The sequence below is a fragment of the Biomphalaria glabrata genome, chromosome 8, assembly GCF_947242115.1.
Source record: "Biomphalaria glabrata chromosome 8, xgBioGlab47.1, whole genome shotgun sequence".
Taxonomy (NCBI): domain Eukaryota; kingdom Metazoa; phylum Mollusca; class Gastropoda; family Planorbidae; genus Biomphalaria; species Biomphalaria glabrata.
In genome coordinates, this window is record NC_074718.1 from 33,536,992 (window position 1) to 33,550,552 (window position 13,561).

Consider the following 13,561-nt stretch of genomic DNA (forward strand, 5'->3'; position numbering starts at 1 on the left):
TCAGCTGATTCCAAGCAGTTTTATAGAATTAGATACAATTTTATTTTTTTAAAAGGATTTTTTTTAAAAGAATTCTGTTCTAAGAGAAGTTGAGTTTTTGATATTAGGTTGTATAAAAAGTTGAATCGTTTGTACAAAATAATTTAAAATAACATATCTGTCATGAAACACTTGGTAACACATTTCTTTGAATTGATATATTACTAGGTTTTTATTCATTTTTGATTTTGCCCTTTCTCTACTGATGGAGTTTTAGTATTTACTTATTAGCTTAAATGTTCAGTTTGAAGAAAAACCTAGTCATTAACATCCTTCTTGTTTATTTCATTTCATTTGTAGTTCTGTTGTTTACATTAAGGAGTTACATTGTTCAGAAAGATTAAAAGAAAACAAATTGATTTTTATCTCTCTCACTTTTTAATTAAATAAAAAAATATTGTGTTAGAACTAACTATTCAAATTTTAAGTTATATCGCAGAAAAATTTAGTATATATACATATTTAACATGAACAAGCTGTGACTTAATAGTGGCTAACAACAAAGTCATTTTTCTTCTGTCTAGTTAAAAATTTTTTTATTAATCTTAGTGGCACAACATTGTGCTTTAGTATCTCATAACAACACACTCACAGAGCTTACTCAGACATCACCTGACCTAGTCAAGGGGAAATAATGCTATTTAAATTCAGATTATTTTTGATTAGGCGTTTATTCTCTCTTCTGAAATGCTGTTTGCCTTTACTTTAAGAATATTTTTTTTACTTTAAGAATATTTTTTTTAAATTCCACAGAGTCATGAGGTGGACATTCCTGACACTACTCTGCTGGTACACTTCTTTGGTAAAAATGGAAAGAATGTACTACAGTATAAAGACTTCCACAGGTAGATAAAGATTTTTTTTTTGAAGACTTTACTCTGGTATTGTTTTCATATGGTTTAAAATTTTTAAATCAGAAATTACATAAATACATTTATTAATAATAATTATAGCTTTTATATAGCACTACTTTCATGCTAATAGCATGCTCAGAGGCTGAGAGTGCTATGGTTCAATCTCTTTTGTGGACCAATGTGGGGAGGGGGTATCTGGGAGAACATTTTCCCGTGCTGCCTTTAGGTGCTCAGTAAACACAACTCTGCTCGAGTCGGGTGTCGAATCTCGAGCCCCCTTCATAGGTAGCCAAGACAAGCCAAGTTCAAGCGTACGTAGCCTCTCGACCATTTAAAAAACTTTCAGTGGTAGTTTACTTTCATTCATAGTTAGGGGCCTTGAAGTTGAATGGTAAAGCGCTTGGCTGCTGAACCGAAGGGTCCTAAGTTGGAATCTCAATGAAGGCTGGGATTTTCAGGATGCTTCTGAATATGCCCAACTCTTTTGGTTTACAATATTGGATGTCTGACATTAGTTGTGGAAATTAAAGCGATTGGTTGTTGTGCTGGCCACACAACACCCTTGTAAACCATACGCCATAGAAATAGATAACCTTTACATCATCTGCCCTAGAGATGGCCAAGTCTGAAAGGGGAAATAGATAACTTTTACATCATCTGCCCTATAGATGGCTAAGTCTGAAAGGGGAAATAGATAACCTTTACATCATCTGCCCTAGAGATGGCTAAGTCTGAAAGGGGAAGTTTGTATTTTTTGTCACTCACTCAGTCTAGATATGAAATGCCAATTCTATTGTTAAACAAAGAAAGTAATATTGCTTCACATGATCTGTGATGACAGATTAGGGACATTATATATGTTGTTGTTGTTTTTTTCAATAGATTTATGGAAAATCTTCAAAGTGAAGTCATTGAGCTGGAGTTTTTGGAATTCTCTAAAGGCTTTAGCACAATTTCAGAAGTGGCTTTTGCTAAAATATTACTCAGGTGACTTTTGTGTTATTTTTTTATTTTTGTGTGTGTGTGTGTGGATGTATTTAAGGAATAATCCAATGCTATATTTCTGTTGTTTGCCATTTCCCTGTGGTATTCTATTGGAGATTTCTAACTGATTAAAGCAATACATTTATTTTATAGAACACAATGTTCACAATGAAAAAACATTTTATTGTTAATATGGTCTATATAAAAAAAAAATGTAAATACTATTTTAGAACCACACATTTCTTGATGTAAAAAAAATGTTCTTATTACCTCAAATGTTCATGACCAGGTACACTAATCTAGAGAGAGGGGAAGTTGAGGATTGTCTTAAGAGAGTCAAGGAGAGAATGCCTAATGAAAAGGTCTGTCAGAGGTCAACAGTATTTGTATTGCAATTTTTTAGAAACCATATCCATTAGAAACATAGCAGTTTGACTTATTATCTTCATTTGACTTTCTTTTCCCACCAGGGTATCAGTTTTGATGAATTCAAAAAGTTTTGTCAGTTCTTGAACAACTTGGATGATTTTGCTATAGCCATGAAGATGTACACATTTGCCCAGCAGCCTGTATCACAAGGTGAATTGTGGGAGATGTGTTGTACTGCTTTGGTTCAACTCCATGATCTGAAGCTAGAAAAAAACAACAAATGCTTCAAGTATAAAAAAAAGAAAAACTTGTGACATAAAACTTTTTTGTTCAAAAGACAATTTCTCCCTTATAAAACTAATGTCCAATACATCCAAGTCATTATTTGACTTTTTAAAACTAATGAATAATAGATTTTAACAAAAATGGAACTTTGTACGCTGCCCCAATTCCCCCTCTCCATGAAAAAAATCCTCATTTAAAATTGTAATGATAGGCCTATAGATCTAGATGTCTGCTCAAGATAAAGATTGTTTAGACCTGTACCTAAATTTAAATTAATTTTTTATTATACTTTGAAAACTTATAACTGTCAAAATAGAGCTTTCCCAGTGTGGCTAATCAGTTGGTGATTTTTTTTTAAATGGTCAAATTTTTAGTAAAAATGTTAGAGCTGTTTTTGAGAACCATGTCCACCCTTTTGAATTATGATTTTTTTTAAAGCTTAATTCACACATTACAAAACAATATCGTATAAGCCTAGTTACATGAGAAAATAATTTAAACAGAGTCCAATAAATAAAAATCTATGCAGCTCACTCCATTAATAACATGATTTTTGTTGAAAAACAAAATTTTTAAAGTGTTTCTTTGTTAGAAAAAAAATTTAAATGATAATCCCATTCTTGTCTGGATAGGTTTGAATTGGCTTTCTTTTCACAAAGAAAGATAAGTAGATATTGAAGTGCCTGTACTTTCATTTTGTTTCTTTCTACAATAATGGGTGGTTTATTACTTGATATGTCAACTTGGTGGGAGTTCTTCCCATCAGAGAAAATATACTTTTAAAGATAACCATATGTCCATTTACCTCTTGTGTTCAATGTTGAAGTGTCATAGAATGAGGAAAGCTATGATCTTGAATAACCTGAGACACAGGTCAACTTAGAAGTAGTCTTTGCAAAGCAATAAATGAAGATTAATGTCACTTCTATGTGATCTGTTTCTTTGCCCTCAGAGGAGTTCATGCGAGCCGTGAAAGTCTGTACTGGTTTCTCCCTGGATCCTCACATTGTTGCCACGCTGTTCAATATTTTTGACACTGACGGTGATGGAAACTTGTCCCACAAAGAGTTCATCTCACTTATGAAGGACAGATTGCACCGTGGTGCAAGAGTGAGTACATGTCTGTTTGTGTGTGATAGTGCTCAGTACAAAAGATTACATTGTATTATTTAGTTGTCCAAATGAGAACAGATTTGCTGACATCCTTTAAAGAGATGAACTTCCAGGTCCCTCCTAAGAAATGAAAAGACCATACACTGGTAGTCTCTCTTTGTTTTCAATGCTCTTCATCATCAATACTGTTACATTAAATCACTTTAAGCTGCTGAGGAAATGGTTCCAGTATTTTATCCTCTTGGGAATCAGATCCAAACTGTTGTCCACAAAATAATAAATTTAAAAAATGCATCCTACAGGCAATTATATTTGAACTATTTTGAAACTTACATGTCTTATAGACCATTATGTTTGTCCTAACTGTATAGAAACTTGAGCTGAGTTTCTTGTAAAGTCAATGATCTATGACAGCAGAGAAATATTTCTCTTAGTGAAACTAGTCCTTGTGGTCATCCTATGGAATGTATACAAATATAGTTCAAAGATATTATGGAGATAAAATATTTAGTAAATGATTGATTTACACTTTGAGCTAAATCACAATCTGAGCATGTCTGACTCAACTCTTTCAAAGATATTATGGAGATAAAATATTTAGTAAAAGATTGATTTACACTTTGAGCTAAATCACAATCTGAGCAAGTCTAACTCTCAACTCTTTTTGTTTTTCAGACTCACTTGATGCACAGCCAGAACAAATTTGAAGCTTTTAAAACATGTGTCAAAAATGAAATGAGAACTTTCTAATCGAAGTCTTGAATTCTTCTCTGAAGGCACCAGCTTGTTCTATGTGCTAACTCTGTGATCCACATATTTTAGTGCCTATAATTTGTTCTGTTAATAGCTAGAGATCATTCAATATGTTCATATTTCTTTTAATTAATGAAGTATATCTTGGTGGAACTCCAGACCTTTGGTTGTATGATGTTTGTTTTCAGTACTATATTGATAGATCCTTTAGTTTTGCTACTTTAAGTTAAAAATGTGTGAAACATTATGAATCTGTCCAAGAGTGATGTAAAATGTCTTATTGTATTGGCATCCTTCAGTGGGTTAATCTCATAGAAATAAGGTGAAAGCATGGGCATTAGCTATGGTCAGATCAATGACCCCCCGCACTTTCTTGCTTACCTTGGTATGAGTAAAACAAGAAATGAATTGGGTATTTTTTGTATTCCGACGCCATATAATATATAAACAGTATCATAGTTCTGTATATATTGGTTTCACAATCTTTGTATTTTCATTTTTTAATGTACAGTTTAATTCACAATATCAGTCAGGAGTTGATTGTGTTGTTGTTTCTACCCAGAAACCTTGATTCAATGAAAACTGTGATTGTCTATGTGTGTACTGTTTAACTTATTAACTGCTGCTGTTTCTGTCTGTGATTAGTAAATGAGAGACTTTTTGAAATGTGTGTTTCTTACAGTGTACCATTTATGTACAAGTACAGAGTGTTTACTTAGATCTCAATTGAATGCAACTTTTGAAATCTCCTAATACATTTTACAATAACTATCTTGAAACTTTCTTTAATGTGAAACTATAAATACAATAAAAAATTTAATATAAAAACTTTATGAATACTGAATTTCTTCAATTTATATTTAATTGATATAACATTTAGTGGTTAGTTTTGGCTGTTGTTCTATTTAGGTTTATTATGTACAAGTGAAGGTGAAGGATGTATAAGTTAAATCTCCCTAAATCTCAACATCACTGTCTTCAAAATAGGCTATAATGTTATGAAGATGCATTCACATACTTGCTTGTTCTATATCAGGGGTGGGCAACCTTTTATATATCGAGGGCCACATTAAAAAAAAATTTTGGGAATGGGGGGCAGCATATATATATAGAGTTAGAGTTAGCCATTTCTGAAACCAATTTTATGATATAAAAAAAAATTGCTATTGTCTTTTTATATCACATTTCACCACAAATGTACACCTGTACTTAATGTGAAGTATTTAACTGTTTACACTCGTGCGTATTGTACTGCGGTACTAGCTTTCTAGTTGTTATACTTGTGACTGCTGTCAAATTACAGACATTCACCATCAACCTGTGATTACACTTGTTTATTTTCCAAAAAACAATGCTTGTTCACATATGTATGTGGACCAAAATAATGTTAAAGCTTAGCAGCAAAGTTTTTTTTAATGTGGAAATAAAACTTCTGGCACCCATTAAGCTACTGCAGAAGTACTGAATTGAATTTCTCTTACAGGTCATAATTTGCATGGAGTTATGTTCTCTAAATGGTGAGCTGATGGTACTGAAAACTGGTTCTTGACGTCAATTCCATAATTAAGGAATCCAAATAAGTCTGGTACTTTTAGCCATTTCACTTGAAATATTTTCACCTTTCAACAAAGGAAAATGACAAAACCTATTTTCCCCTGCTGGCCTGGAGAAATTGGAAAGCCTTGTTTGAAAATATTTCACATGCACTTACATTTCATATGCAAGCAACTCATTGCAATAGTCATTATGAAAAAAATGAAATCTTGACTTCCACTCTTCATTAGAAATATTAGCAACAAGGTCACAGTCAATGTCCTTCAAAGAACATAGAAATTTCTTGAGATTTAATAATTTTCTCATTACCTTGCCCTTGCTAAGCCAGTGGATACATCAGAATATCTAGTTTCTAAATCTTAATTTTTTATTCTAAACTGCCTGCGGTTAAGACCCCTTAGCTCTGATGACTTTGGTCACTGTGGTATATAGTGGAACGTTATGTTAGATCATGCAGCTTTGTGCAAATTTTTCTGTTAAGAGTTTATGGTGGGGATATTCTTTAAAACTGATTTTCTCAGTCAAAGATCGAGCTCCATCAGTTGCTACACTTGCTATCTTGTTCCAAGTATAACCAACACTCAACACAGTTCTTTATAGCATTGAAAAAATACTGGCCTGAGATTGTGTATTGAAGTACAGCCAATAAAACTTATCTTCGTTTACATGAAACTTTTTATAATGAGAGAGTTTCATAATTTATACAGATATTTAGAATTATTTTTAATATATTAGCATTTTTATATGTATATACTGTGGGTACACAGCAAGCCACATTAAACACTTCGGCGGCCGCAGGTTGTAATTTGCCCAACCCTGTTCTATATAGTTAGGACAAACATAAAGAAAAAAAAACGATGAAGAAAATTGAATGAAGTGGACCTTCAATGTATGCAAGTTAATCTGAAGCAAACCATGGAAAATACTTTTAAAAACAAAGCTTATATTTTAAAGTGTGATTGTATCAATTAGTCTGGATTAGTCATGTGATTAAATTTGTAACAGATCTATACTGACAATAATTATTAATAAATTTATACAATTAGAAATATTTTTACCCAATTGTTTTTTTTCAGCACAAATTCATGTTAACAGCTTTCTAGAAATAATAGTGCAACGTTTCAACTTGTTCCAAGAGTGGGTGGGGGAGAAAGAATGTGTACAAACTTTTTAACAGATAAAAGCATTGAAAACAAAACAAAAAAAAAGAACACATTTTTTCAATTCTGTGAGTGTAAAGGCTTGTGTTTCTTTAATCTGTTATATATTAAACATGAACACAAAAAAATATCAGCATCCAGTTGTCAATATTATTACAAGTGCAGAATATTTTACATCTTATGAATAAACTAAATTTATATATTTGAAAAAAAATCAAATATAAACTACAGAAGTTGAAAAAAAAAACACATGAGAATATTTACAACTAACAGAAAGTGCACAGCTGGCTAGTCAGAACCAATTCTGTATCTACATAGGACACCACTGTAAATTTGACTCCCATCTTCTATGTTATCTTACATTGTTAGTAAAGTATCATAAAAAAAAGACAAACTTTTATATCTACACCAAACATGTGTGATTGCTGAATCATATCTATTGGTTCATACCACAATGAAATACATTTTGTGAAAATTGCATAGAATGGAGCAAATGCTGACAGATAAACACACAGACACCTAGTGGACATCAAGTCTTACAAAAGAAATGAACAAAAGGCAGGGCAAAGAGCCAACTGATGTGTTTAGAAAGAGATTTCTGAACCACCTAGACAATGTCAAACATCTGTGATATAGACACTAACTTAATCATTAAGATTTTTGAGAATTCAGGTCACAACTTTGGGTTCCTGTGTTTTGTGTAATTAACTTGAAACATAAGAATGATAACATTTAAAAAGAAAAAGGCAAACAAAAACTACCAAGGCAACAGATACAAAGATCATTTCACTGGAATGTTGGGAGACAAAAACACAAGTTTCTACTAGCACAAAATAACTAGATAGAAGCAAACCTTGGTTTACATCCTACTTTGTGTTTTCATTACTACCTCAGGACAAACATGTTTAGAGATGATTACAAACTTACACAGAACTTTAAATAGTAAACATCACTAGTCATTGAAACTTTCAAAATACATCAAAGAATTTGCTCAATTCCTCTATAATTTGTAACATTTTCAAGGGATAGATTGTTTGGAACCAGTGGTCTTCCATGTTGTTTTTTTAAAAGAATAATCAGCAACTATTCAAATATAAAATCATTTGAAGATATAGTGTCTAAGATGGAATGCATGTGTGACGTATCATTAGGTTACTAGCCACTGGACAACATGCATGAGTATTCTGAGTAGGACAAGTTTCAAAGAAGACCATTATGCTCATTATTTTCAAACTAGAACATGGAGAGATTTTTAAAAAAAAGTTATTCAGTTTAGAATGAGATCCTCTGTGTATTAAATATTAACAAAACAAAAAGAATAATGAAGCACAAGGTAACACAATAGTTGAATCAAGAAAGAAAAGAAATATAAGTGAATCTTAGATCATGAGTGGTTTATCTCACTTTTATGCAGCAAATATTATTTGAACCAATTACCGGCACCAAATGTCCAAGTCAATGATGTCAAGCAACTAAATGAACCGAACATTTATATAAACAGTATTTGATTTGAACAAGGTAGAGGAAAAAAAACTTCAACCTAAAGACTGTTATGTCTTTGAACTATAGATGATGCAACATGAATCTATACTTCCATTCTCCTGTTACCCATTTGATAATCCAACTAGCAAGTATGTCCCCTAAAAAATGTTATCTTTTACTTATCACATGTAATACAAACTTGCTAGGGTAATATAACAAAAATAATTGTGTTTTGTGAATTGAGTAGGAGACATAACAGAAACAAGTCTAATTCATTGAAGGCTGCAGGCTGGGAAAGTTCAAAGTGAAGTGTTTTGTTTTACAGTCACTATGTACTCATCTAGTTCCCAACATTACATAAGAAAATATTCCAGTGAAAATATAATGTTGCCCAGCACTGGTGGCACTGACCTATGTAAAATGTCATCTTTCACAAAAGCAAAAAAAAAAAAAAACCTAAAGAATTATTCTCATTTTTAATCTTCCCTGCTTTCATTCACTCCACAATGCATGCACTTTTTATGTTTTCTGATCTAAAGGTCAGGCTGAAAGGTTCCCAAGTTATGCTGACATTGGCCTAGGCCAAGGATTTAATTGTAGAGTTGGAAAGTCCAAGAAACTTGACTTAGATACTTTAGGAATGAACAGAGACTGACAGTGTACTCCAAGATAAATGGAACACCTCTATGTCCTGAAGACTAGCTCATACCAAGAAATGTAATGGCCATGTTTTCATATCCAAAAAAACATTCATAGATTTTCTTCAAAATATTTAAATCTTCATGAGGCAGAAAAAAAAAGAGATAATAGAAAGAACTGACCAGCAGATCAATAGTGGTGACCCAATGGACTACAGGAAAAGTGAAGGTACAAGTTATAAATAATGTTGACCTATTTGAACTCACTAAAATAAATCAATATATTACAATGAACAACAAGATCCAGTGTGTACAATTACATACAAGGTTCTTGAATAAAATTAATCAATTAACTTCTCTGACGATAAGAATGTTATGTTACTTTAGCAACGACTATGCCTGCAACACAGATCCTCTGACTGTGGTTTCCAGTTTAACCATTTTGGTATCAAACAGTTAGTCACCAAAAGATATAACATATAACAGAGAAAGACATCATATCAAGACACAAATGTGCCAACCTCTAAAACTATTTAAAATAACCAGAACAGGTAAAAGCACAAATCTTGACAAAGAATGGGCTATAAAGAACAGTTCAGATGATGAACAAATGATAGAAGCAAGTACAAAGTACACAAAAGTTCTTCCATTATGTACATTCAAAGGAAATGTTTAAAAAAAGTTTTTGTTTTAAAGGTAGACAAGAAAATGCACAAAGCAAGATAAAACAAAAGTCAAATATAAATGGTCAAAGAATTATGCTGGCGACAATTATCTTGTAGGTCTATATCTTTAAAATTGTCAACACAAGATTCAAACAAACTAAATAAACTCATGACCTATATCACAACCTTGATATTTTCTTAAAATTTGAAAAAAAAAAAAGAGCCCTTTACACAACGGAGGTAATCTAAAATGTTAAAAACAGAAGCACAAAATTAAAATGACATATTTAAACAACTGACATCTCAAAACCAATTGAATGTTCAGTTAAAGATAGCCCAAATAATTTCTGAATGAATAAAATGACTTAAATTTTGGGAAAACACCAAACTTATTCTTTTAAAAAACCTCATTTTGGTTAAACTATAAGTCAACTAACTGAACAGATACAGGTGTAACAGTTGCTCTGTCTGGTTTAGTACTGACACCAAGTGAACAAATCAAGAGGCACTTTTACAAACAAAGTAGTAAACACAAATATTATGAATGCAACAGTTCCATACACTGGGACCAAACACAACCCCGCACAGCTGAGTAATGTGTTATTTGAAGAACATCCAGGAACATCATCCCAGGAAAACAAGATTGTAGTCAACCACACCTACACAGATCTAGTTTTTAAATCACCCTTTTTTTTTTTAAATTCAACTTTCACAAAGACTAGGTCTTGGTTTGAAACAAAGTAATTGGCCTACTTCTATGGGGAAAAGTTCTTTGAGGAAGTAAAGTTCACTCTTTCTTCACTCCTCATTGAGAGCAAAGACTAGACCAACCCACTTCATCTGTGTCATGTGATCAAATAAAAATAAACACAGTCCCTGGTAAAATGAATAGGATCCAAATTTATTTGCTCATTTTAGGGTTCGAAATATGCATAATATATGACCAATTTGATAAGTACCCAAACCATTTCAAATTATCGTCTAGAGTTGTGCATCACACTTGGAACCCTAAGGCTTGCAAAAGCGAACAAGACCTCTCACCAGCCTAATTGAACGATGTACACCTTGCATACCCCAACTTAGAACCAAGAATACACTGATTTTAATTCAGTGTTTAAATCCAGTTGCAAAAGAAAATCTTCAAGTTTGCTTAGTTTGAGAAAAAACAAAAAAGCAACAGCTTCAACTATTGAAGCCAAAGAATGAAACCAAGTACTAAGAACTAATGAAACCATAGAAGTATAATATATAATTTATTGACCCTAGTCAATATTCCAGTGTTTATATATTAAATGTATAAGATGTGGTTAAGAGAAACAATGTTCTATACAGTTCTACAAACCAATATAAATAAAACTTCAATAACCTCCCTTGTCTTCCTTTAAATAAAGGCAACTTTCCCTTCACATTCTAGCAGCAAAATCATTTCCATGTCAGAATCAAATTAATTCTCAAAATGGAAATTTAAACACTTGAGTAAAAGAACACAGTACAAATCTCATTGTTAGCACTTACATGTATGTCTAAAGATCTACACTAGAAACATTTGGCTCATATAGCATTTTATCTACAAAGTTAAACCAATATAGGCCCCACACATTGCAATACAAACTGTGACTTGATTAGGTTTGTATTTCAAACAAATGACACTAAAATGAGCAAATCAATTTCTTCAAATCGCACAAGCAAAAAATATTTACAAATTTTACTTCCAAATCACACAACAGTTGCAGATTCTCATTTTGCCACTGAGCCAGTGCAACAGGACAAACAAATGAACAAGGCCTCCACAATGAAGGTTCATATTACAGGGAAAAAAAAAGCTTTTCACAAATCACAGTACTTTAAATCAACTTGATATTCTGTAGGTTGATATCAAGTTTGTAATTTTTGTTTTGCATCACATCAACATTAGGAGTGTCACTCTCTGCACCACCTTCATTACACTAGCCAAGAGAATTAGTCAAAGCATTAAAAGAATGAGTCCCTCCCCAAGAGAATTAGTCAAAACATTAAAAAAATGAGTCCCTACCCAAGAGAATTAGTCAAAGCATTAAAAGAATTAGTCCCTCCCCAAAAGAATTAGTCAAAGCATTAAAAGAATGAGTCCCTCCCCAAAAGAATTAGTCAAATCATTATAAGATTGAGCCTCTCCTCAAATCTGACAATGAGTTGTGCTAAAACTTGAAAGTCAAGCAAAATTAAACAAACTTAAAAAGCTTCAATTCTTCATCAATTTCTGCCACTCTTTGTTATTTATCTTTCGAGACTTGAGTTTTTGAGTTCAAACATTAGCTAACAGAAACCTTATTGATAAACAGGTAGCAATGATAGCTCTACAGCCTATGAAATGCACTAAGCTTGTAGAGTGTTTTCCTATATTAAAAGTTTTAAAAGAAAGGTTTATGCCAATGAGCATATGAGGGGGGAGGGATCATGGACCTGGATACAGAACTTGTGTAAGACCACTTACAAAAACTGATGTTTACACAAAATATTATAAACAATTAAGACAATGCTAATAATCTAAAAGTAATAAGGACCACAGACTTAAATTGGCCCGTGAACCTCTATTCATATAAAAATTTGTAAAATATGGAAAAAAACAACAACTTTTTTATTTAATAACTTGAACCATTGTCTAAGTCTGATCCTATGTCCTAGTTTAACATTTGGTTTCAATCGCATAAAAACATTGCTAATAATTCTATCCAGTTACAATTTAGCAAAAAAAAAATTAGGTTGACATTCCTCTTGGCAGAAGGTAAAAAAACAGTGGCCAGGTGTGACCTTGACCTATTAGTCTACAGGCCAGGCTAATGGTTAGTATCAAGATTGTCTATATATTCCACATAGTTTTCTGGTATTATGCCAGTCTTGCCGTCCAAGGTTCCTTCCAGCCAACCAGGTTCCCTTGACGGTCGAACTGTAAACAATAAACACATTTGAGTCATAAAATATTATCCCATAAATAAAAGTTGAAAATATTATTAAAATATGTGAGTAAATATTTCTTTTTGTCACAAGACAAGTGTTTAGAAGGTAACCCATTTGAAAGGTGTTATGGCACAATTATGAATTAGTTATTTGTTTCATAGAAAGGGAAAGTTTTGACTTACGAGAGAATGACGCGAGTAGTAAAAACAATTATAGAATTCTATGGGATAATAGGGAAATGTAAACAGAATATTTCTGAAGGCTTTATAGAGGCATTTTTATGGACTACTTAGCTTGACAACAATCCAAGTTCCCTTTATTATTATTCAGCTTCTTATTCCACATTCAATATCAGTGTCAACTAACTCTGTTGGCCTTCTTGACAACAATCCAAGTTCCCTTTATTATTATTCAGCTTCTTATTCCACATTCAATATCAGTGTCAACTAACTCTGTTGGCCTTTTGCCTTTATTATTATTCAGCTTCTTATTCCACATTCAATATCAGTGTCAACTAACTCTGTTGGCCTTTTGCCTTTATTATTATTCAGCTTCTTATTCCACATTCAATATCAGTGTCAACTAACTCTGTTGGCCTTTTGCCTTTATTATTATTCAGCTTCTTATTCCACATTCAATATCAGTGTCAACTAACTCTGTTGGCCTTTTGCCTGTGTTATTTCTTTTCATTATTTGAGTGTACATCCGTTTGACTTAGCTGCATAAGA

General features: G+C 32.4%; 2 protein-coding genes across 20 annotated transcripts in view; one reads left to right on the forward strand and one right to left on the reverse strand.

Annotated features, from left to right (window-relative positions):
- Positions 1-5,230, forward strand: part of LOC106069354 (calcium uptake protein 3, mitochondrial-like) — a 71,639-nt gene extending 66,409 nt beyond the window's left edge. For all 9 annotated transcript variants that reach the window (XM_056038549.1, XM_056038547.1, XM_056038551.1 and 6 more), the window contains 6 exons: positions 793-884; positions 1,776-1,880; positions 2,167-2,239; positions 2,348-2,456; positions 3,484-3,641; positions 4,320-5,230. In XM_056038549.1, coding sequence (XP_055894524.1) covers positions 793-884; positions 1,776-1,880; positions 2,167-2,239; positions 2,348-2,456; positions 3,484-3,641; positions 4,320-4,394 — 612 coding nt within the window. In that variant the 3' untranslated portion in view covers positions 4,395-5,230. The remainder of the gene's footprint in view (positions 1-792; positions 885-1,775; positions 1,881-2,166; positions 2,240-2,347; positions 2,457-3,483; positions 3,642-4,319) is intronic.
- Positions 5,231-7,653: 2,423 nt separating this feature from the next.
- The window catches only part of LOC106069355 (rho GTPase-activating protein Graf-like), a 51,038-nt gene continuing 45,130 nt past the window's right edge, over positions 7,654-13,561 (reverse strand). For all 11 annotated transcript variants that reach the window (XM_056038543.1, XM_013229003.2, XM_056038546.1 and 8 more), the window contains one exon: positions 7,654-12,822. In XM_056038543.1, coding sequence (XP_055894518.1) covers positions 12,713-12,822 — 110 coding nt within the window. In that variant the 3' untranslated portion in view covers positions 7,654-12,712. The remainder of the gene's footprint in view (positions 12,823-13,561) is intronic.